At 45.3% G+C, this 25424-nt stretch overlaps 1 protein-coding gene across 1 annotated transcript; it reads right to left on the bottom strand.

Moving 5' to 3' along the window:
• Positions 1–11768: 11768 nt before the first annotated feature.
• Positions 11769–15269, bottom strand: LOC119326450 (protein Rf1, mitochondrial-like). The gene is made up of 2 exons (XM_037600094.1): positions 13653–15269; positions 11769–11888 (listed from the first exon to the last, which is right to left on the bottom strand). The coding sequence occupies exons 1-2, from the start codon at positions 15115–15117 to the stop codon at positions 11800–11802; spliced, it is 1554 nt and encodes a 517-aa protein (XP_037455991.1). The 5' UTR covers positions 15118–15269; the 3' UTR covers positions 11769–11799.
• Positions 15270–25424: the final 10155 nt, after the last annotated feature.

The following is a 25424-nucleotide window of genomic DNA, read 5'->3' on the forward strand; positions in this document are numbered from 1 at the left end:
TGCTCACTGTTCATCCCAAAGGCAGCATCGATCGGCTTCAGTTAACAGCCATCGATCGATCGCTCGTGTTCAGTAACGTGTAGCCTGCAGTGCAATCGCTCAGGTTCAGTTAGAGCCCAACGCCTCGCTCGGGTTCAGTTAGAGCCAACGCCTCACACACACGCGCGTACATGTACGAGATAAACGCGCATCGCTCGGCCCCCGACCTCCCACCGTAACCGGCAACTCCCCGAAAATTTCCTCCCCTCGCTTCTACCACGGTTTTTTCCGTCATGGACGGCCCAAAGAATGTCATGCAGCTGCGTCTCCGGCCCGCCCAAGACGAAAAGCCCATTTTCTTTCATGATTTTTTGTCATAGAAGTAGGAGCCCACCACATCTATGATGATATCAGGTTTTGTCACAATTATCGTCATAGAAGTGTCATATGTATGACAGAAAAAAGTTTCGTTCGGCCCAAAATGTCACGGATGTGTCTTTTTTGTAGTGTACGGGTTCGATAACTATGCAGACACGACCGAGACTCGTCTCTGGTCAATAACCAATAGCAGAACCTGGATGCTCATATTGTCTCCCACATATTCTACGAAGATCTTTATCGGTCAGACCGCATAACAACATACGTTGTTCCCTTTGTCATCGGTATGTTACTTGCCCGAGATTCGATCGTCGATATCTCAATACCTAGTTCAATCTCGTTACCGGCAAGTCTCTTTACTCATTCTGTAATACATCATCCCGCAACTAACTCATTAGTTGCAATGCTTGCAAGGCTTAAGTGATGTGCATTACCGAGTGGGCCCAGAGATACCTCTCCGATAATCGGAGTGACAAATCCTAATCTCCAAATACGCCAACCCAACAAGTACCTTCGAAGACACCTGTAGAGCACCTTTATAATCACCCAGTTACGCTGTGACGTTTGGTAGCACACAAAGTGTTCCTCTGGTAAACGGGAGTTGCATAATCTCATAGTCATAGGAACATGTACAAGTCATGAAGAAAGCAATATCAACATACTAAACGATCGAGTGCTAAGATGACGGAATGGGTCAAGTCAATCACATCATTCTCCTAATGATGTGATCCCGTTAATCAAATGACAACTCATGTCAATGGCTAGGAAACATAACCATCTTTGATCAACGAGCTAGTCAAGTAGAGGCATACTAGTGACACTCTGTTTGTCTATGTATTCACACAAGTATTATGTTTCCGGTTAATACAATTCTAGCATGAATAATAAACATTTATCATGATATAAGGAAATAAATAATAACTTTATTATTGCCTCTAGGGCATATTTCCTTCAAATCATGGAATCTTCGAATCATCGTTGTTAGAGATTTTTCATCTTTGACGAGTGGCTTCCCGTACTCGTATCTATGTTCGTCCACCTCCGAGAAATCATAATGTACATCGTCGGGCAGGTAATCTCCAAGATTGTTATAACCGGGCACCATCCCCGGATCATTAGCAACGATGTCGCTAGACACATTGAGCGAGGGGCATGATTGGTTCGCTTGTTCGCCGAGCTGGGCAATATTTTCCTAGCCGCTCGTCGTTCTTTTAACCTTTGATCACTGACAGTACTTCCCGACCACTCCGCTTCGAGATATACCTTTTCAGTAACGCGCTCATAGTTGGTTTTCGGCGGGGACTTTGGTGGTTTCCTCAGGGCATCGATAGTGCGCTTTGCTTTCACCGGATCTACCTTCTCCTTCGGAGGTGGATGTCTCTTTGCTTTTGCCCCTTCAAAGAAGTCCTTGACTTCTTTTTGCACGATCTTCTTGTTTTCTTCCACGGTCATCTCCTACGGTAACTTCTCTAGAGGCTTGAGAGGTGGACCGTATATGTATTACCTCCCGCCTCTGGCTGTACTGCTAGACACCGGAGCAGACGGAGCGGCTGCGGCTATCTTCTTTCGTGCTTGCTTACGAGGCAGAGGAGAAGGACTACGACACGCCGGAGCAGCCGGGGCGGCGGCGGGTCTCTTCCGCCCTTGCTGGTGAGGTAGAGAAGGAGGAGGCTGGTGGCTGTTTGGGCGCGCCGGCGCAGGCGAAGAAGGAGGCGGAGTGCCGCCACATGCCAGAGAAGGAGGCTAAGTGCCCCGATCGTCACTCGCCGGAGGAGGAGGCAGTGGAGGAGGCAGAGTGGCCTGACTCGCCGGAGGAGGAGGAGGAGGCAGAGGCGTCCAGTTCGGAAGGTTGATGAGCTCCTTTCTCCATAGGCATGGAGTCTTCAGACAAGAACCCAGCCGAGTCTCTCCGTCACCCGTAGGGTGGTCAACATGGAGGTCCTCAAATCCTTTTGTGATTTCATCCACCATCACCCTAGCATATCCTTCTAGAATTGGCTAACAGTGAAAAGTTGCGCCAGGTTCAAGAGGTGCAACAAAGCCAACAACCGCCTTGACTTTCAATTCCATCCACTGCGTCATAAGGTGGCAATGCTGAGACTTTGTGATAGCATCCACGGGGTAGCTAGCAGGAGTCGTGAAGACAGGCTCCTGAAGCAGCTCTGTGGAAGCCACGCTGCTTCTCCGTTGAGATGGCGGGGTAGCTTCGGGTGTAGCTTCGGCAGGTCGTGTGCTGCGAACTGCGTCTCATTCCTCTAGCACTTGTACCCTTGCATGCAGCGCCTGTAGTTGGGTCAACTCCTTTTTCTTCTTCCTCTCCCGGCGTTTGTAACCGCCTGCGTCGGGAAATCCAGCCTTCGACGAAAGGGAGCCTGGCATGCCTCGTGTCCGTCCGGGGTGCTCAGGATTCCCGAGGGCCTCTGTGAGCTCGTCGTTCTCTCTATCCGGAACAAACGTCCCTTGCTGCGCCTTTTTTATATACTCCTGAAGCTTCTCGATGGGTGTGTTCAGCTGCTCGTTGGTCCAAACGCACTTCCCTGTTACAGGGTCCAATTTTCCCCCAACCCGGAAGAACCAAGTCCTGCAACGGTCTGGCCAGCGTCACGTCTTTGGTTTGATCCCTTTATTAATGAGGTCATTCTCAGCCTTGTCCCACAACGATCGGGCTTTCGGGTAGCCACCTGACCCCATGCAATGGTGATGATTCTTCTTTGCAGCATTTTTCTTGCTTGTCGCTGACATCTTCGCTGCTCTCTCAGATTTCTTTTTGGTGACAAATGCGGGCCACTGATCTTTGATCTTCTCAAATCGGCCGATGAATTCTAGAGTCTTGTCTTGGTCGACAAACGATGATTTCAGCTCATTCTTCCACCTCCTGAATAGCTCAGCCATCTTCTTAAGAGCATAAGCCTTGATCATTGGCTTTTTAACTGGATTCTCCGGATCCTCCTCTGGCGGGAAGGTGAAATTTTCCTGCAACATGGTCCAAAGATCAGCTTTCTGCCTATCGCTGACATAAGACACCTAAGAGTCTTTGTCCTTAGGCTTCAACCATTGCTCGATGCTGATCGGGATCATGTCCCTAACTAGAACCCTGCACTAAGCACTAAATTTTGCTTGGTCCGTAGGGGTTCAATCGGTTGGCAGCGCGATCAATTTCGATGATCGTGTACCTTTCATCCGCGCGCAACTTTCTCTTCAGGCCTCGTCTCGTTACCGAAGTGTTGCTCGATCCGGAGGGCTAGAAAAGAAGAAAAAGAAGAGAGTTAATATGTGTACATACAAAAAACAATTAATGCATCAATTAGCTATAGTCAGCACATGCTTAATTAATATATATATATATATGTATATATACCTGGCCGGACTCCGTTCGGTCACCGGAGCCGTCATCACGGTGTCCTTCCCCTCCATTCGGTCACCGGAGCCGTCATCATGGTGTCCTTCCCCCTCCATTCGGTCACCGGAGCCGTCATCATGGTGTCCTTCCCCCTCCATTCAGTCACCGGAGCCGTCATCATGGTGTCCTTCCTCCTCCATTGTTTGATCATCGTCGTAGCCTGCTTCTTCATCCTGTCTTTCCAGACCATCGGTGCATGTGTCATTGAGAAACGACAAGACGGCATCACTTCTGTGTGCGATTATCTCCCCCAACACCGCTTCTTTTGCTTCGTCTCGGGGGTGCAGATCCATATTTCTGCAAATATTTACAACATGGCAATTATTATTCAAACATGACAGATGGATATATTAGTGGCAAACGTTGAACTAGCTAGCTAAGCACAATAAGGAATCATATTAGTGGCTTGGCCTCGACGCTTCTCTAAGGTTTGGGGTGGCCTGGGCAATTCTTCAAGGGTTTGGGGTGGCCTCAACAATGCTTCAAGGGTTCGGGGTGGCCTCGACGACAATGCTCTTTTAACTTGGTAAATTTGGGTGGCCTCAAGAGAGTTTGTCGATCGGGTAGGGGCGCGGCGGGAGGGGGTAGGAGACCGACATTGTTTTTTTCTAGGGTTTTGGTGTCCTCGAGAGTTTTGGTCAAGCGAGAGGGCCGGGGGGTGCTCCGGACGTCCCCCCTCACTTTAACAAAGAACTACCTTAAAAAAGACTTGCTTCACCGCGGGTCCTTCATTTTTTTTCTTTGTTTTTCTTATATGTTTGTTTTCATTTTCATTCTACATTTTCGTACATATGAAAAAAAATAAAGTTTCTATACAAAAGTGCACAATTTTTATGAACAAATTACAATATCTAAATTAACTATACATCTAAATAAATATAACTATACATCTGAAATTTTCCTAATCTTAAAACTAAACTAAATATAAACTAAAATAATCTAAAAAACATGTAAAAACATCTAAAAATAGCATCTAAAAATATCTAAATAAAATCCAAAAATCTAATAGCTAGCACCCGGCAGGGGCGGAGGCGCACGGCGGAGGGGCCGGCGCCAGCGCCGGCGGGGCAGCGCAGGGGCACAGGGGCGCGGGACAGGGGAGGGGCGCGGGAGCAGGCTGGTGCTCACAGGGGGCGGCAGGGCACGGTGGGCGGCGCGTCAGGGCCGGCAGGGGCGCGAGGGTCGACGCCGTCGTCGGGGCAGAGGGCGTCACCGGCGGCGGCGGCGACGTTGAGCAGCCTGACGGCGTCGATGGCGGTGGTGACGGTGACGTCGAGCAGCCTGACGGCGTCGGTGGCGGCGGCGACGGCAAGGTGGAGCAGGGGCGTCGGGCGGTGATGGCGAGGAGGAGCAGGGGCGTCGGGGGAAGAAGTGATGGATTTGGTCGAAACTGCTAAGTGCTTTCTTATATACCCAGGGCATTGGTCCCGGTTCGATACAGCAACCGGGACGAATGCGACCTTTACTCCCGGTTGGTGCCACCAACCGGGACAAAATGCCTCTTTTCAGTATCCCAAAGGGCGGGAAGCGGCGGCCTTTGGTCCCGGTTGGTGGCACCAACTGGGACTAAAGGGGGGGCATTGGTCCCGGTTGGTGCCACGAACCGGTACCAATGCACCCCTTTAGTACCGGTTGGTGCCACCAACCGGGACCAAAGGCCTTGTGCTGCTGCGCCCGCGCCGAAAGTTTAGTCCCACCTCGCTAGTTGAGAGGGGCGCACAGTGGTTTATAAGCCCCACTACCGCACCCCTCTCGAGCTCCTCTCCATTGCAGGCTTACATGCCTAATTGTGACTGCTATGCCTGATGGGCCTACTAGGCCTTCTGCGGGCCTGAATCCTGGCCCATGGATGGGTTTCTAGTCGTATTCAGGCCGTGGTGGCCCAGTAGGTGGCAATTTTTTTATTTTTTCCTAGTTTTTTTGTTTTGTTTCTACTTACTTATTTATTTTATTTTATTTTGTTTCTAATTACTTATTTATTTTATTTTATGATAATTCTTTTTGCTATTAAAGTTTCTAACAAACAAAGTTCTTTATGAAAATTCTTTTTGATTTTAATGATTTTGAAGAGAAAATACTTTGATAATTTTAGTTGCATCAATTTTATATAATTTTAGTTTCATAAATTTTAGAGGTTGCTTATAATGTTTTGAACGGAAAATACTTTGATAATTTTAGTTTCATAAATTTTATTTATGTTATTAAAGTTTATTTTATTTTATTTTATTTTGTTTCTACTTATATATTTTATTAATATTTATATTATTTTGTTTCAAATTACTTATTTATTTTATTTTATGATAATTCTTTTTTCTATTAAATTTTTATGCATTTATTGATTATTTCGTGCTATAAGTCCCTGAAATTGAAAAGCATTTCAAATGAACTCTGAAAAGGTTAAAAGTTGGCATGGTATCATCATTTCACCCACATAGCATGTGCAAGAAAGTAGAGAGTATTACGGCAAAAACTGGATGCACTTCGTGTACAAAACGGACAATCTCTTTCGAAGTATCAGGGTTTCATACGGAAACTCGTCTGTTACAAAAGGATTTCATTTTTTTTGAACTTATTTGAACTCCATAGTTTTTCTATGTTCAAGATGCACCATTCAAAGCCACATCATCAATTTTCAACCCTTTCTGACTTCATTTGTTATTTTTCATGCATTTACTGACTTTTTTAGCTATAAGACCCTGAAATTGAAAAGCACTACAAATGAACTCTGAAAAGGTTGAAAGTTGGCATGGTATCATCATTTCACCCACATAGCATGTGCAAGAAAGTAGAGAGGCTTACGGCAAAAACTGGATGCACTTCGTGTACAAAATGGACAATCTCTTTCGAAGTATCAGGGTTTCATACGGAAACTCGTCTGTTACAAAAGGATTTCATTTTTTGAACTTATTTGAACTCCATAGTTTTTCTATGTTCAAAATGCACCATTCAAAGACACATCATCAATTTTCAACCCTTTCTGACTTCATTTGTTATTTTTCATGCATTTACTGAATTTTTTCAGCTATAAGACCCTGAAATTGAAAAGCACTACAAATGAACTCTGAAAAGGTTGAAAGTTGGCATGGTATCATCATTTCACCCACATAGCATGTGCAAGAAAGTAGAGAGGCTTACGGCAAAAACTGGATGCACTTCGTGTACAAAACGGACAATCTCTTTCGGAGTATCAAGGTTTCATACGGAAACTCGTCTGTTACAAAGGGATTTTATTTTTTGAACTTATTTGAACTCCATACTTTTTCTGTGTTCAAAATGCACCATTAAAAGCCACATCATCAATTTTCAACCATTTCTGACTTCATTTGTTATTTTTCATGCATTTACTGATTTTTTCCAGCTATAAGACCCTGAAATTGAAAAGCACTACAAATGAACATGGATAGATAAGTGACCAAATTAATAGTAGTTCATCATCACATTAAAACCAAAGCACAAACATAGTTCAAATTGAACAACATATAGCTCTCCAGAGCATCTAGTTAAACCATACATTGAAACTATGTAAAACCTTTCAATGCAACAACAAATGCGATCATAATCACAACTAAGGTAACAATTGATCCAACGGCATAATGATACCAAGACTCGGTATGAATGGCATATTTTCTAATCTTTCCAATCTTCAACCGCATTGCATCCATCTTGATCTTGTGATCATCGACGACATCCGCAACATGCAACTCCAATATCATCTTCTCCTCCTCAATTTTTTTATTTTTTCCTTCAAGTAATTGTTTTCTTCTTCAACTAAATTTAACCTCTCGACAATAGGGTCGGTTGGAATTTCCGGTTCAACAACCTCCTACATAAATAAAATCTATGTCACGTTGGTCGGCATAATTGTCATAAACAATAAATGAACTAAATAGTTATAAAAAGATAATATATATCACATCTGAATCATAGACAGGACGAGGGACGACGGGGGCGGATACCAGAACCATGGCACTATATAATAACAAGGAATAATAAAAGTAAGAAAATTAAACAAGTATCTATCTCAAGTAAGAATTTTTTTCTTTCAGAAAGAAGATAAGAAAAAGAGGCTCACCACGGTGGTGTCGGCGACGAGATCGGCGCGGGCGATCGACGGCGGTGAAGACGGGGACGGGACGTGACGGGCCGCTCAACCTAGACAAATCTTGGGGAAAATGGAGCTCGGAGGTCGAGTTTCGAGAGAAGAAATATTAACTGGTGTGGCTCGGACATTTCATCGAACACCTCATGTGCATAGGAGGTGAGCTAGAGCACCCAAATGTTCTCCCTCGCCGGCCAGCAAAAAACAGAGCAGTGTGTAGTGCTCTTCTTGCCGGCGATGGGCTATATATAGGCCAATCATTTGTCCCGATTCGTGGCTGGAATCGGGACCAATGGATGTGGGCCAGGAGCGCGGCCCATTGGTCCCAGTTCGTGCCTAGAACCGGGACAAATGGGTCCAGACGAACCGGGACCAAAGCCCACGAGGCCCCGGCCGGCCACCTGGGCTCACAAACCGGGACGAATGCACCCATTGGTCCCGGTTCGTATAAGAACCGGGACTAATGGACTGGCCAGGCCTGAACGAAAGCCCCCTTTTCTACTAGTGGAGCACTTAAAACTTAACTTCCCAAATCTTTTAACACAAATTCATTTGCGTTCATTGAGCTAAAAGCTTCACTACTCAATAACGTCATTAAACAGTACTTTGGGCATATAGTTCACCAGTTCCTCATTGGGAGAACTCATCCAAACAGAAAGACAAAAAATTTACATGCTTCAATGGAAACACAACTTCCTTGACTACCACTTCAAGTCCAATAATTACTTTCTTCATCTCTTTAAGTTCATTGCCAACACCTTTTCCCTTCTCCGTTGACATCTCTGGCCTGCGCACTTGTTTCGTCTCTGCCTTCTCATAAAGAACTTGGACATTGTGTCCTCGGTGATCGCGGCTCTAACAACCAGTACATCATCATCCAATTGACCTCCCCTAATCAATCAATATGTTCTTCTTTGCAATACCAAAAGTTGCAACCTTTCTGCATAGTATTAGGCCAACAACGAGCTCAAATTACTTGAAATGAAGAACATTCACAAAATATTGCACTTACTTTGCCCTTTTCACACTTGTAGAAGACCCATCTAGGCTGGTTCTCCGCGTCATGGATACCCGGAGCAGCACCAGCCGTTAGCAGTCGTTGCACTTTATGAGCGACAAAGGCAGGCTAATGCACGAAGGCCGAGCCCGGTCGACTGACAAATGAGGGTCTGCCAGTAGTTAGAGGGGCAGAGAGATGCGACCGCCGAGAGGAGGAAGACATCCCACAAGGAGCTCCGGAGGCAGCAGGGTGTTAGAATTAATCTGAGGTACACGACTGATCCACGAGGAATAAGCTATCACAACACGACGACGACACTGAGATTTGTTAACGAGGTTAGGAGAACTCGCCTCCTCTCCAGGGCAATGATTATGGGCGCTCCTCCCAGAGATATCGTAACACTGGCCGCCCTGGACGCCGACACATGCCACCGGCTCCCCTCCATTCCTGTCACTATCTAGTGGTTATGGGTTACAACTTGGGGTGCCTCATCATATATAAGAGGCCAAGAGCATCCAACACTACAAGTAACACTACACATATCCTACCCATCACAACACCAAGTCATAACCCGATTCATACACAATATACACATACAGAAGAAACTCCATCTTAGCAGATATTCTCCACCACCTTGAATTCATCCATGCATCAAACTTCCATGTACTATGGACTTGGGTTGTCTTCTTCCTATCTTACGTAGAGCTACTCGACGAGCCTGCCCAGACCCGCCACCTCTGTGGGACCCTGCTGCTACTCTTGCAACTATAGTCTCCATGACTCCACCTGCGATAGTGCTCCCTTGGAACTTGTAAAGATGTGAAGCCATCTTCTCTCCCATCATCATGGTCACCTCACCTTCCATGATTTTCATGGTCTTGTTATCCCGGCCACAACGGAATACCATACCACCATCATGAAGAACTCCAAACAAAATTAGATTCCTCCTTAGGCTGGGCACATGCCTGACTCCTCGAAGCATCCGAACAACTTCGTCAAACATCTTGATTTTGATGTCACCTACTCCAGCAACACGATACCTTGTGTCATCACCCACATAGGCCAAACAAAACTGTCAAACTTGTATGAAGAGAACCACTCCATGTTGGGTGTCCCATGGAAAGAGCTAGCTGAATCCAACATCGACACTTCTCTTTTGATTGATCACATGTACTCCCTCCGTCCCGATATTCTTGTCTTAAATTTGTCTAGATATAGATTTATCTAGTCACGTTCTAGTGTTAGATACATCCGTATCTAGACAAACCTAAGACAAGAATTTTAGGACGGAGGGAGTATGATACAACGAGGACATCACTACTGTTGCCTAAGTCATCACCATGAGTTGCCATATTAGCACTTGATCCGTCATTGAGATTTGGACAGTCCTTTCTCATATGTCCCTACTGCTTACACTTGTGACATTGTACCTTCTTTTTCTTATTCTTTCCTTCCTCTGCTCCTCATCCTTGACTAACAAACCTTCACCACGAAAGACTTCCACCGTGTTCTTCTTTCTCATATCATAAGATAGCAATGCCGCAACGCATTCTTCATGGTTTCCTTGCCGTGTGTCAAAGTAGTGATTAAATGCTCATAGGACTATGGCAACGAACAAAGAAGAAGAATTGCCCAATCCTCATCAGGAATGGTCGCACCCAAGCATGTTAGATCTGTCACGACTTGATTATAGGGTTTAACACACTCTACAAGATCTGACCCCTCCCGCATCTTCATCCCATACAATTTTTGCTTCAAATACACCTTGGTCGTCGCAGTTTTAGACATAAATTGACCTTTTGGATTGTCTCAGATCTTATCTTCTTCAATGAATTCTCGTCCATCACATGATAAATGACCTAGCCCGATAGACATAACCGTATAGTCCCGGCTGCTTTCATCTGTAACTCCTGCCAATCGTAAACCTCGGAGTGAAGGGAGTAAGAAAGAAGACAACCTTCATTTCAGGATTGAATGATCTGCTGATCATCAAAGCGAGGTGATCTCGTTGCCACCTTGAGAAATACTCCTAGTATCATTTTCCAACGCTGATGTTGTGTTTACGCTGCTCGTCATTGTCATCCAAAGATTTTCTGCCGGCACATCGACCATAAGATGCCGGAACAGCGGGTTCGCCGGCAAAGCAATGTACATCTCTCCCTCCAGCATCTTCACCACCGCGCCCATAGGCGGCTTCGCCTTCGATTGCCGTTGCACGCACCAGAACACCACCTTGCACATCCTCCCCGCCAGCCCCCTACACAGCTGCCACTGCAGGTCATCCACTGCATCCATGCCATGGCAGCTCGGCGTCATAAGCTCCACTTGTCGGCCACTTTCGTACTTGGTCCATGCCAGCTTAGGGGACCATTGCTGGCTCTCGGGCGCGGCCTCGTCGAAGTTCCTCCGTCGACCGACGGGCACGAGCAGCAACATGCCAAAGCTATAAACGTTGCGCTTCTCCGTCACACCAAAACGCATCCACGTCTTTGGCACCGCATTGTCAGGTGTACCGCGCACGCCAGACACCGAGACATGCATGTCTGCGTGGTCCACAAGTCGCGTGAGCCTGGAGTCGGCTACCTTGGGCGTGAGGGTTCCACCGAGAAGGACGTTGCCGCCCTTGCTGTCGTAGTGGATGATCTTCTGCTGGCACTCCTGGTGGAGGTACCTGAGGACCTGCGATACGCCGGTGGTGACCGTGGTCATGCCCATGTTGGCGTGGTTGAAGAGGTAGGCGTCGAGCGTGTCGTGCTGCATGAACTCGTACACCAGCGCGCGCATGGAGGCGAGTCGAAGCAAAACCCGAACTGCCTAACGAGGTTGATGTGGTGCATCCTGCGCCTCATTGCATGTCCAGCGGTATTCGGTCTGGGCCGCAAGGCGGACGAGTGTGAAAGGCTTGCACTGAATTGCACGGTGCTAAATAGTCTTGCAAGCAACTCATTGCTCAGAGACCCCTGTAAGCAGATGATGGAGTAGCTCTTTTGTTTGCTCGGAAGGGACGAGGCAGAGAGGCACACCAAAGATCCCTGTAAGCAGATGCCAGGAGTTAATCTTCCATTATTACACAAAGAATGGTCCTTCAAAAAATTATTACACAAAGAATGTGTGCCAAAGATTTGAAGCACACATGGTACCAAATTGTCCCTAGAAAAGAATAAAGAATACTGGGGTACTAATTAGCCCAAAATGACATGGAAGCAAGAATGAGATTAGAATCTCTTGACAGATTATCATCAATCTTGTCAGTCAAAACTTCTTTTTCTTCTCCCCTGTTTTTCCGTTCTTTTAATAAATCATACAAGTTCACAAGAAACGCGTCGACCGCAGTTCTCCACCTATGCTTCTACATCATTTTCTTAAAAAAAATTGTAGGAAATGTGGTACAGTACTTGCTGATAGTCATTAGCTATTTGTAAACTTGTAGGTAGGTTTTGGGCCACTGCTGAGATCTTATCTGATTCTTCAGCAACAGTCTGTTATGACCTCATGGGCATGAACAACTGTCAGACTAGATATCTCCATCTCATGGGCCACTCTAGATATTTCATCTCATCGCGGAGAAATTGTCATTGCCCAGTATCTTCATTAGGCACAGCGAGCGGCCTGATATCAATTAGAGGACAAAGAAGACCGGGATGGAGCTGCAATCCATAATGTGAGAGTATGTCGGTATAGTGCGGTCAAAGAAGCAGCTGAAGGATGCAGAATGGAAGATTGGTGATCTAGAATCAGAGTGGGAAGAATTTTTATTCAGGAGGGGTTGGAAGCCAAGCACGGTGGGGACCGAGGCCTGCGAAATGAGGAACCTCTTCTGCTGCGCAAAGCTTGTTGTCAAGAGCGCTCTTGCAAGGAAGGAGAGGCACTTCACACAGAGGACAACCCACATACTATCCAAGAGCTGACATGGAGTTCAAAGCCATTGCAGAGGCAGCAGCAGTGCAAATAATTGCCACACCCACACCATGATGTCTTCATTGCTCAAACACAGATCAGGGTTTTTTAACAGCGAGTGTAAAACATATGAGTCAAGTATGCCAAACTTGAACTGAAATGATACATATAGGCATAAGCATAATGGCTAATACAGTATCATCATCACAGCAAGGTGCTGCCAGGAAGAAGAACTCAGCTAATAATATCATCATAGTAACCATTTGGCGCAAATACTAAAGCTTCATGATCAATGGCCAATTGTAGTGTTTGGACTTTAGAAATCATTTATAGCAGAGAAGTGAAATTCTTCTGTTCTCTTACTCCCCGAAAGACAGCAATAACTCTCAACTGTAACTTATCAATAGGTCATTTTTGGAATGACACAAACATGCAAGGCCTACAAAATGCCCTTTTCATCCATGATATATGAAGTATACATAAGACATAGACACAGGGAATTATGCATGCAACACCTAATCAGCCAGGTCACTATCCACCCTAAATACTGCAGTGCCTTGAGGAAATTCGAACTAGGCAATATATCCAACTACCGATAAACAGCAACTAACAACCATAAGGCTTAATTCACACTTCTCTAATTCTAGTTCACGCTGGAGCAATCAGGATAACAACACATCTAGAGCATACCAAGAAGATGAGAGCATAACCATGGTCAGTTAAGTGCTGTGTAATAACAACAGCCCTCACGCCAACTGATATCATAGCATCAAGTACCCTGAATGCTTTCTCCATCTTGGCGATAAGCAATATCCATTGATAATTTTAGTGAATGCAGTAGGATCAGACCTCTCACCAGTATGGGTAACCAAGTCAAAGATGTCGTGTTCATCAATTACCTTTCCGCAGCTTATGATGAATATCCCTGTTCTTCATTTTGGTAATAAATTTCTCGGCTTTCATGGAATCACCATGATTAAAATAACCCTCAACCATGCACAGGTAAACTTCGGTGTCAACTGGTACTCCCATATCAATCATCTCACTGAATTTTTCCATCGCATCATCCATCCTGCCCATCTTGCAAAATGCAGATATCACAGTTAAATAAGTGAATTCATTAGGCTTCACACCCTGCTTCAACATGTCTTCAAGGAAAAGCATGGCCACATCCATCATGCCATACTTAGCATATGCATTAATCAGTATGTTGAAACAACGGAGGTCGGGTACAACTCCATCTCTTGCCATCAGCTCACAGAGATCAATCATTTTAACAAGGGATCCTTCTATAGCGTACCCGTGGAGCATAATAGTGTATGAGACTATATCTGGTTTTCGGCCATTCACGGCCATGGAGTAAAATATTTCCTCGGCATCTTTGATTCTTCCATGCTTGCAAAGGTAGTCCATGACTGAGCTGCAAATAACAACGTCTGGCATACTGCCTTGGCTTCTCATTGCTTTCAACAGCCTAGCGACTTCTTTCAACTGGCCCAAAGTTGAATATCCTTGGATCAAGCTACTATATGTGACAGCATTTGGTTGGACACCATTATGAACCATTGATCGAAGAACTACCTCTGCCTTTTCCATTGCTCTTGCTTTGCATAGCGCATCGATAAAGGAGTTATACGTCACCACATCGGGCACAACCCCCTGCTGCATCATTTCATGGAGCAGATTGCATGCTTTGCTTATTTCACCCTCCTTAAAGAAGCCATCGATTACCAAGCTGTATGACACCACGCTGGGAGAGTGGTCAGATCCTTTTTCGGCCATCATCCGGAGCAAGTCAAGCACAAGCTGGCTCCTACCACTGTCGCAGAAACTCTTGAGAATTACTGAGTAGGAGATGGCATTAGGCAGGTCGTCGGGCATCCTGTGGAGCAGCACGCCCAAAGCCTCCTCCGTGCGCTTCATGTCACAGAGGCACTTGAGTAAGCTGCTGTAGGTAATGGCATTCGTCTTGATGCCTGTCTTGAGTAGGCGGCCGAAGAAGGCAAGCCCTAGGTCTGGGCGGCATGCTCGCTGGCAACACTCAATTAGTATGCTGTAGGTGTGAATGGTGGGTGCTGGCACCTGGCGACGGCCTGCTCGGGCCATGCGGTTGAAGAGATCAATGGCGAGGGCAGGGGCATCGGTGCAGATGGTGGAGGACGGCGCACGCGCAAGGGCAGCAAATAAGCCGTTGAGTGCACGTACTGATACTGGGACTGGTTGGCGCAGCATTTCGTCGAACAGTTGGTGCACGAGGTCTGGCCTGAGCGTCCTGGAGTGCAGATGGCCTTGGAGTTTGTCCAGCAGCTCGTTGGCGTGTGAAGAAACAGAGTTGGAGAAAGAGCGGACCTGAAGGCGTGACATTGTCACCGTCCTGGTGGGTGGTGGGAGGAGGACGGACGGAGGAGACACTAGACTGGGTGGTGTCGCTCGCTTCTTCTTGCAGCGGCGGTGAGTCCGAGCACGCGCCGGTGACGACCAACCACGGGAGCGTCTAGTGGCGGGAGGACGGTGGAGGGAGGTGTGGGATTGGGGAATTTTAGATTCGATTTGGAGCTTGGCGCGACTGGGATTCCATTTGCTGGGTGGGTGCACCAATCATTTTACTCCCACATGGGATTGGGTGGTGTTCGTACAAGCATGCATCATGTAATTCTGTTGGATATTTTGAAAAAAAAATTGGTATTTAGATATTTTAAGATTCTCATGATGTTTATGCTCTTGCTCTCTTTTTTATGGGCCGTTTGGTTGTCTCCGGTAAATAGTGCAGGTACAGAGGACAAAAATGAGTCAGGCTGACCAGGGCCTGGTTAAGAGAAAATAAGGCAAAAACGATGTTGACAAATAGTTTGGTTGTCTGCATGTTCTTGTCACCGTGAAGCAATTTTCACTCGGTGTTTGATTGCATACACGCATGGTGCTTAGTAGCTAACAACTACACTTAACAGGCAAGGAAGTGAACCCTGGAGCTGCAGCAGACTTGCTCGCCCACGCACTCGCTGGAGCTATAGCAGCCAGACTCCTCCGCGCGCTCGCCGAAGCTGCAGCAGTTGCCCGGCTCGCCCGGCCAAGCTGTGCGTCTCTGCGAAGCGGCTGCACGTCGTGCGTGCGTCGGCGAGTCCAACCATCGCCCCGCCCTGGCCCTCCGCGTGCCCGTGCAGACCGTCGAGAGGGCCGCCATGATGGGGAGGGCCCTTCTCGACCCGCGCGATCTGAAGCGCGCCTCCCTTCCTCATCGATCGAGCCCAACAGCTTCGTGGCTCGTGCAAGGTGGAGGCCACCTGCATCTGCAGCCCGTTGAGATGACCACGGACTGGACGACGAAGGCCACCTACTCGAGGCAAGCCGGGCCGCCCCTCCACGCAGTGCAAGGCCAGCAGCTCCCTGGCTGGTACCATGGCCGGGGCCATCTTGTAAGCCTGGGTAGCGGTGGCTATTGCCCACGATTCACGAGGTACCGATGTCTATTGCGTGCGCGGCCGGGCAGGTGGGAGTGGTGCGGCTGTCCCGTGGGCGCGTGGTGCACAGGCGGCGAGTGGGCGCGCGCGGTGGGGCAACGCCGGCGGCTGACGCGTGGTTGGGGCACTGGTGGTTGTTGCACGCGTGTGCGGGAGGAGGTAGTCACATGCGCGCGCCGATGGCAAGCGGGGCGGCGCAGCGACAGGGGCTATTGTGCGCGCGGGCACGCGGGCCGGGCAGCGGTGGCGGCTGTCGTGTGGGCGGGCGGGGGCGGCGGCGGCTGTCGGTTGGGCGCACGGGCAGCGAGCGCGGACGCATGGATAGGGCAACGGCGGCAGCTGACGCGTGGGCGGGGCAGTGGTGGCTGTTGCGCGCGGGGGGCGGCGAGTGCAGGCAGGGCGCGCGGCGGCAGTCGCGTGGGCGCGCCGACGGCAAGTGGGGGCGGGGCAGCAGCAAGGGCTGTTGCGCGCGTGGGGGCGGCGAACGGGGGCGGGGCAGCGGCGGCTGGTGCGCGCGCGGGCAGCGAGCACGGGCGGCAACGAGAGACGGATGAAGGGGGCGAGGGGATAAGGTGATTAACAGCTAACACATTTTCATGGAGCCACCCATGTGTGCTTCCTCGCATCTCTTGAGTCTCGCTTGCTAGAAACTGCCGATTTGGCAGTTTCCAGTGAGCCATACCCAGAGGTGTTTTAAGAATCGTGCGATGTAGGCCCAATAGCATACACAGATAATCAAACAGCTTAACACCAAAACGATGATGCATACATCAAGCCTTGTTCTGATTCTATGGGCAACCAAACGCACTCTATATTTCCTATATATATATATATATATATATATATATATATATATATATATATATATATATATATATATATATATATATTGTTGTTCACTGGAGTAAACAAATATAAGGAGTAAAAAAAGTTCATAACAGAGCCCTTAAAACTTAACTTCCCAAATCTTTTAACACAAATTCATTTGCGTTCATTGAGCTAAAAGCTTCACTACTCAACTACGTCATTAAACAATACTTTGGGCATATAGTTCACCAGTTCCTCGCTGGGAGAACTCATCCAAACAGAAAGACAAAAAAATTACACGCTTCAACGGAAACACAACTTCCTTAACTACTACTTCAAGTCCAATAATTACTTTCTTCATCTCTTTAAGTTCATTGCCAACACCTTTTCCCTTCTCCGTTGACATCTCTGGCCTGCGCACTTGTTTCTCTCTGCCTTCTCATAAAGAACTTGGACATTGTGTCCTCGGTGATCGTGGCTCTAACAACCAGTACATCAACATCCAATTGACCTCCCCTAATCAATCAATATATTCTTCTTTGCAATACCAAAAGTTGCAACCTTTCTGCATAGTATTAGGCCAACAACGAGCTCAAATTTCTTGAAATGAAGAACATACACAAAATATTGCACTTACTTTGCCATTTTCACACTTGTAGAAGACCCATCTTGGGTGGTTCTCCGCGTCGTGGAGACCCGGAGCAGCACCAGCCGTTCGCAGTCGTTGCACTTTATGAGCGACAAAGGCGGGCTAATGCGCGAAGGCCGAGCCCGGTCGACTGACAGATGAGGGTCTGCCGGTAGTTAGAGGGGCAGAGAGATGCGGCCGCCGTGAGGAGGAATACATCCCACGAGGAGCTCCAGAGGTAGCAGGGTGTTAGAATTAATCTGAGGTACACGACCGATCCACGAGGAATAAGCTATCACAACATGATGACAACATCGAGATTTTTAACGAGGTTAGGCGAACTCGCCTACTCTCCAGGGCAATGATTACGGGCGCTCCTCCCAAAGATATCGTAACACTGGCCGCCCTGGACGCCGACACATGCCACCGGCTCCCCTCCGTTCCTGTCACTATCTAGTGGTTATGGGTTACAACTTGGGGTGCCTCATCATGTATAAGAGGCCAAGAGCACAACGTATCCGACTCCAACACTACAAGTAACACTACACGTATCCTACCTACTACAACACCAAGTCTAAACATAACTCGATTCATACACAATATACACATACAGAAGAAACTTCATCTTAGCGAATATTCTCCACCACCTTGAATTCATCCATGCATCAAACTTCCATGTATTATGGACTTGGGTTGTCTTCTTCCTATCTTACGTAGAGCTACTCGACGAGCCTGCCTAGACCCGCCACCTCTGTGGGACCCTGCTGCTACTCTTGCAACTACAGTCTCCATGACTCCACCTGCGATAGTGCTCCCTTGGAACTTGTGAAGATGTGAAGCCATATTCTCTCCCATCCTCACGGTCACCTCACCTTCCATGTTTTTCATGGTCTTCTTATCCCGACCACAATGGAATACCATACCACCATCATGAAGAACTCCAAACAAAATTAGATTCCTCCTTAGCCCTGGCACATGCCTGACTCCTAGAAGCATCCGAACAACTTCATCAAACATCTTGATTTTGATGTCACCTACTCCAGCAACACAATAACTTGTTTCATCACCCACATAGGCCAAACGAAACTGCCAAACTTGTATGAAGAGAACCACTCCATGTTGGGTGTCGCATGGAATGAGCTAGCTGAATCCAACATCCACACTTCTCTTTTGCTTGATCACATGTATGATACTACGAGGACATCACTACTGTTGCCTAAGTCATCACCATGAGTTTCCATATTAGCACTTGTAACACCTCGGTGTAATGATGCTACAGTAACCCCTGGGGTTAAGTTAATCTTTTTGCTGAACATGTGTCTGATCATTATTATCTCATGTTTCTTTCAACTTCCCCTTTGAATGCAATTTCAAATGCTAAGTGAAATTCAAAATTTCTCAAACATGAAAACAAAAATGTTCATCATGTGCCAAATATTCCACAACTAATATATTGGTGAACCAACATTTTTGCAAAGGGTTTAAGTGGCCTAAACTACTTAAAACAGTGACCTAAGCAATAAATTAAATGCCCTTTTTAATTTATATAAAATCGGCAACTATTCCAAAAGCCTCCCAACCTTTTTGTGGCAGTGCACTTTAATTCTTTGAAGTTGTTTTGGCCAATGGCATAATTTTGCAAAGTCATTATTGGCCAAAAATAAAATGCAAAAGCTGCTGAAAATAAAAAGAAAAACTAAAAGAAAGAAAAAGCAGAGGAGAGAGAGAGAAAGCCCCCTGCCTCATGATACGTACATTTTGCATCATGCTTTTACATGGATATTTATTGCATTATGGGATGTTATTACTCGTTATGTCACAATACTTATGCATATTCTCTCTTATTTTACAGCGTTTACATAAGGAGGGAGAATGCCGGCAGCTGGAATTCTGGGCTGGAAAAGGAGCAAATATTAGAGACCTATTCTGCACAACTCCAAAAGTCCTCAAACTCCACGAAAGTCATTTTTGGAAATAATAAACAATATTGAGCGGAAGAAGTACATTAGAGGGGGACCCACCTGGCCACGAGGGTGGGGGCGCGCCCTACCCCCAGGCCACGCCCCCTGCCTCGTGGGCCCCCTGTTGTCCCTCTGGTTGCCATCTTCTACTATATGAGGTCTTTCATCGAGAAAAAAAATCATAAGCAACCTTTCGGGACGAGACTCCGCCGCCACGAGGCGGAACCTTGGCGGAACCAATCTAGGGCTCCGGCAGAGCTGTTCTGCCGGGGACACTTCCCTCCGGGAGGGGGAAATCATCGCCATCGTCATCACCAACGCTCCTCTCATCGGGAGAGGGCAATCTCCATCAACATCTTCACCAGCACCATCTCCTCTCAAAACCCTAGTTCATCTCTTGTATCCAATTCTTGTCTCCAAGTCCGGGATTGGTACTAGTAGGTTGCTAGTAATGTTGATTACTCCTTGTAGTTGATGCTAGTTGGTTTATTCGGTGGAAGATCATATGTTCAGATCCTTTATGCATATTAATACCCCTCTGATTATGAACATGAATATGCTTTGTGAGTAGTTATGTTTGTTCCTGAGTACATGGGAGAAGTCTTGCTATTAGTAGTCATGTGAATTTGGTATTCGTTCGATATTTTGATGAGATGTATGTTGTCTAGCCTCTAGTGGTGTTATGTGAACGTCAACTACATAACACTTCACCATTATTTGGGCCTAGAGGAAGGCATTGGGAAGTAATAAGTAGATGATGGGTTGCTAGAGTGACAGAAGCTTAAACCCTAGTTTATGCGTTGCTTCGTAAGGGGCTGATTTGGATCCATATGTTTCATGCTATGGTTAGGTTTACCTTAATACTTTTGCTGTAGTTGTGGATGCTTGCAATAGAGGTTAATCATAAGTGTGATGCTTGTTCAAGTAAGAACAACACCCAAGCAACGGTCCACCCATATATCAAATTATCAAAGTACCAAACGTGAATCATGTGAACGTGATGAAAACTAGCTTGACGATATTCCCATGTGTCCTCGGGAGCGCCTTCCTTCATATAAGAGTTTGTCCAGGCTTTTCCTTTGCTACAAAAAGGATTGGGCCACCTTGCTGCACTTTATTTACTTTTGTTACTTGTTGCTCGTTACAAATTATCTTATCACAAAACTATCTGTTACTACTTATTTTAGTGCTTGCAGAGAATACCTTACTGAAAACCGCTTATCGTTTCCTTCTGCTCCTCGTTGGGTTCGACACTCTTACTTATCGAAAGGACTACGATAGACCCCCTATATTTGTGGGTCATCAAGACTCTTTTCTGGCGCCGTTGCCAGGGAGTGAAGTGCCTTTGGTAGGTGGAATTTGGTAAGGAAAAATCTATATAGTGTGCTGAAATTTATTGTCACTTGTTACTATGGAAAGTAATCCTCTAAGGGCCTTGTTTGGGGTATCTTCACCCCGACCAGTAGAGCAAAGAGTTGCTCCTCAACCTATTGAACCTATTGCAACTGAAAATGTTCCCTTTGAAGTTCCTTTGGGTATGTTAGAAAAACTGCTAGCTAATCCTTTTTTAGGAGATGGAACAAAGCATCCTGATGAACACCTAATCTTTGTGGATGAAGTTTGTGGATTATTTAAGCTTGCAGGTATACCTGATGATGTTGTTAAAAAGAAGGTCTTTCCTTTATCTTTGAAGGAAGATGCATCGACATGGTATAGGCTATGTGATGATACGGGATCATGGAACTATAAACGATTGAAATTGGAATTTCATCAGAAATTTTATCCTATGCATCTTGTTCATCATGATCGCAATTATATATATAATTTAAAGCATCGCTCAAGCTTGGGGGAGGCTTAAATCAATGTTATATTCATGCCCCAATCATGAGCTCTCAAGAGAAATAATTCTTCAAAAAAATTATGCTCGGCTTTCTCATAATAATCAATCCATGCTCGATACTTCTTGTGCTGGCTCTTTTATGATGAAGACTATTGAATTCAAATGGAATTTATTGGATAGAATTAAACGCAACTCTGAAGATTGGGATCTCGACGAAGGTAAGGAGTCAGGTATGACACCTAAGTTTGATTGTGTTAAGTCTTTTATGGATACCGATGTTTTCCGTAAATTTAGCACTAAATATGGACTTGAATCTGAGATAGTAGCCTCTTTCTGTGAATCTTTTGCTACTTATGTTGATCTCCCCAAGGAGAAGTGGTTTAAATATCATCCTACCATAGAACTAAAAGTAGTTGCACCTACTAAAGTTGAAGAAAAGACTGTCACTTATAATGATCCTATTGTTCCTACTTCTTATGTTGAGAAACCACCTTTCCCTGTTAGAATAAAGGATCATGCTAAAGCTTCAACTACGGTTCATAAAAGCAATATTAGAACTTATACACCTCCTGAGCAAATTAAAGTTGAACCTAATATTGCTATTGTTAAAGATCTCTTGGCTGATAATATTGACGGGCATGTTATTCAATTCTCTGGTGAAACCGCTAGAATTGCCAAACCTTGTGCTCAAGATAAACATAGACCTGTGGTAGGCGTGCATGTTATTTCTGTTAAAATAGGAGATCATTGTTATCATGGCTTATGTGATATGGGTGCTAGTGCTAGTGTTATACCTATTGCCTTATACAACGAAATTAAGCATGATATTGCACCTGCAGAGTTAGAAGATATTGATGTCACAATTAAGCTTGCCAATAGAGATACTATATCACCAATGGGATTTGTTAGAGATGTTGAAGTCTTGTGTGGGAAAACTAAATATCCTGCTGATTTTCTTGTTCTTGGTTCCCCACAAGATAGCTTTTGTCCCATTATTTTTGGTAGACCCTTCTTGAACACTGTTAATGCTGAGATAGATTGCGAAAAGAATGTTGTTGCTATTGGCTTGGGTGATATGTCTCATGAGTTTAATTTCTCTAAATTTAGTAGACAACACCGTGAAGAAGAATTGCCTAGTAAGGATGAAATTATTGGCCTTGCTTCTATTGCCGTACCTCCTAGTGATCGTTTAGAACAATATTTGCTAGACCATGAAAATGATATGTTTATGAATGAAAGAAGGGAAATAGATGAAGTATTCTTTAAACAGGAACCCATTCTGAAGCACAATTTGCCTGTTGAAATCCTAGGGGATCCTCCTCCACCCAAGGGTGATCCCATGTTTGAGCTTAAACCATTGCCTGATACTCTTAAATATGCTTATCTTGATGAAAAGAAGATATATCCTGTTATTATTAGTGCTAACCTTTCAGAGCATGACGAAGAGAGATTATTGAAAACTCTGAAGAAGCACCGCGCTGCTATTCGATATACTCTTGATGATCTTAAGGGCATTAGTCCCACTCTATGTTAACATAAAATAAATTTGGAAGAAGAAGCTAAACTAGTTCGTGATCATCAACGAAGGTTGAATCCTAAGATGAAAGAAGTGGTAAGAAAAGAAATACTAAAGCTTCTGGAGGCAGGTATAATTTATCCCGTTGCTGATAGTAAGTGGGTAAGTCATGTCCATTGTGTCCCTAAGAAGGGAGGTATTACTGTTGTTCCTAATGATAAAGATGAATTGATTCCGCAAAGAATTATTACAGGTTATAGGATGGTAATTGATTTCCGCAAATTAAATAAAGCTACTAAGAAAGATCATTACCCCTTACCCTTTATCGATCAAATGCTAGAAAGATTATGCAAACACACACATAATTGCTTTCTAGATGGTTATTTTGGTTTCTCTCAAATACCCGTGTCAGCTAATGATCAATCAAAGACTACCTTTACCTTCCCTTTTGATACTTTTGCTTATAGACGTATGCCTTTTGGTTTATGTAATGCACCTGCTACCTTTCAAAGATGCATGATGGTTATATTCTCTGATTTTTGTGAAAAGATTTGTGAGGTTTTCATGGATGATTTTTCCGTCTATGGATCCTCTTTTGATGATTTCTTGAGCAACCTTGATCGCGTTTTGTAGAGATGTGAAGAAACTAATCTTGTTTTGAATTGGGAAAAGTGTCACTTTATGGTTAATGAAGGTATTGTCTTGGGGCATAAAGTTTCTGAAAGAGGTATTGAGGTTGATAAAGCCAAGGTTGATGCTTGATACGTCTGCAATGTATCTACTTTTCCAAACACTTTTGCCCTTGTTTTGGACTCTAACTTGTATGATTTGAATGAAACTAACCCGGACTGACGTTGTTTTCAGCAGAACTGCCATGATGTTGTTTTATGTGTAGAAAACAAAAGTTCTTGGAATGTCCTGAAAATCCACTGAGGCACTTTTCAGAATTAATAAGAATTTTTGGCGAAAGATTGAAGGCCAGGGGGGCCACGGGCTGTCCACGAGACAGGGGGCGCGCCCCCCCTAGGGCGCGCCCTCCTATCTCGTGGGCCCCCTGGACACCTCCCAACCTCAACTCCAACTCCATATATACTGTCTCGGGGAGAGAAAAATCAAGGAGAAAGTTTCATCGCGTTTTACGACACGGAGCCACCGCCAAGCCCTAATCTCTCTCAGGATGGCTGATCTGGAGTCTGTTCGGGGCTCCAGAGAGGGGGATTCGTCGCCGTCGTCATCATCAACCATCCTCCATCACCAATTTCATGATGCTCACCGCCGTGGTGAGTAATTCCATCGTAGGCTTGCTGGACGGTGATGGGTTGGATGAGATTTACCATGTAATCAAGTTAGTTTTGTTAGGGTTTGATCCCTAGTATCCACTATGTTCTGAGATTGATGTTGCTATGACTTTGCTATGCTTAATGCTTGTCACTAGGGCCCGAGTGCCATAATTTCAAATCTAAACCTATTATGTTTTCATGAATATATGTGTGTTCTTGATCCTATCTTGCAAGTCTATAGTCACCTATTATGTGTTATGATCCGGCAACCCCGAAGTGACAATAATAGGGATACTTCTCGGTGATGACCGTAGCTTGAGGAGTTCATGTATTCACTATGTGCTAATGCTTTGTTCCGGTTCTCTATTAAAAGGAGGCCTTAATATCCCTTAGTTTCCGCTAGGACCCTACTGCCACGGGAGGGTAGGACAAAAGATGCCATGCAAGTTCTTTTCCATAAGCTCGTATGACTATTTACGGAATACATGCCTACATTACATTGATGAACTGGAGCTAGTTCTATATCACTCTATGTTACAACTATTGCATGAGGAATCGCATCCGGCATAATTATCCATCATTGATCCATTGCCTACAAGCTTTTCATATATTGTTATTCGCTTATTTACTTTTCCGTTGCTACTGTTACAATTACTACAAAAACCCAAAAATATTTATCTTTACTTTTGCTACCGCTACTATTATTGTCATACCACTTTTGCTACTAAACACTTTGCTGCAGATACTAAGTTATCCAGGTGTGGTTGAATTGACAACTCAACTGCTAATACTCAAGAATATTATTTGGCTCCCCTTGTGTCGAATCAATAAATTTAGGTTGAATACTCTACACTCGAAAGCTGTTGCGATCCCCTATACTTGTGGGTTATCAAGACTAATTTCTGGCGCCGTTGCCGAGGAGCATAGCTCTATTCTCTGAGTCACTTGGGATTTATATCTGTTGATCACTATGAAGAACTTGAAAGACGATCGAACTACTATTTTGCCCTCAACTACGAGGGGAGGTAAGGAACTGCCATCTAGCTCTGCACTAGATTCTCCTTCCGCTATAAGTAAGCTTGCGACACCTAAACCTGCTACTGCTATAAATTCTGATATGTCGCATGTTATTGATGATGCCACTTCTGCTATGAATGATGAAACTACTTCTTTGTGTGATA

This window comes from Triticum dicoccoides, chromosome 6B, assembly GCF_002162155.2.
Source record: "Triticum dicoccoides isolate Atlit2015 ecotype Zavitan chromosome 6B, WEW_v2.0, whole genome shotgun sequence".
NCBI lineage: Eukaryota > Viridiplantae > Streptophyta > Magnoliopsida > Poales > Poaceae > Triticum > Triticum dicoccoides.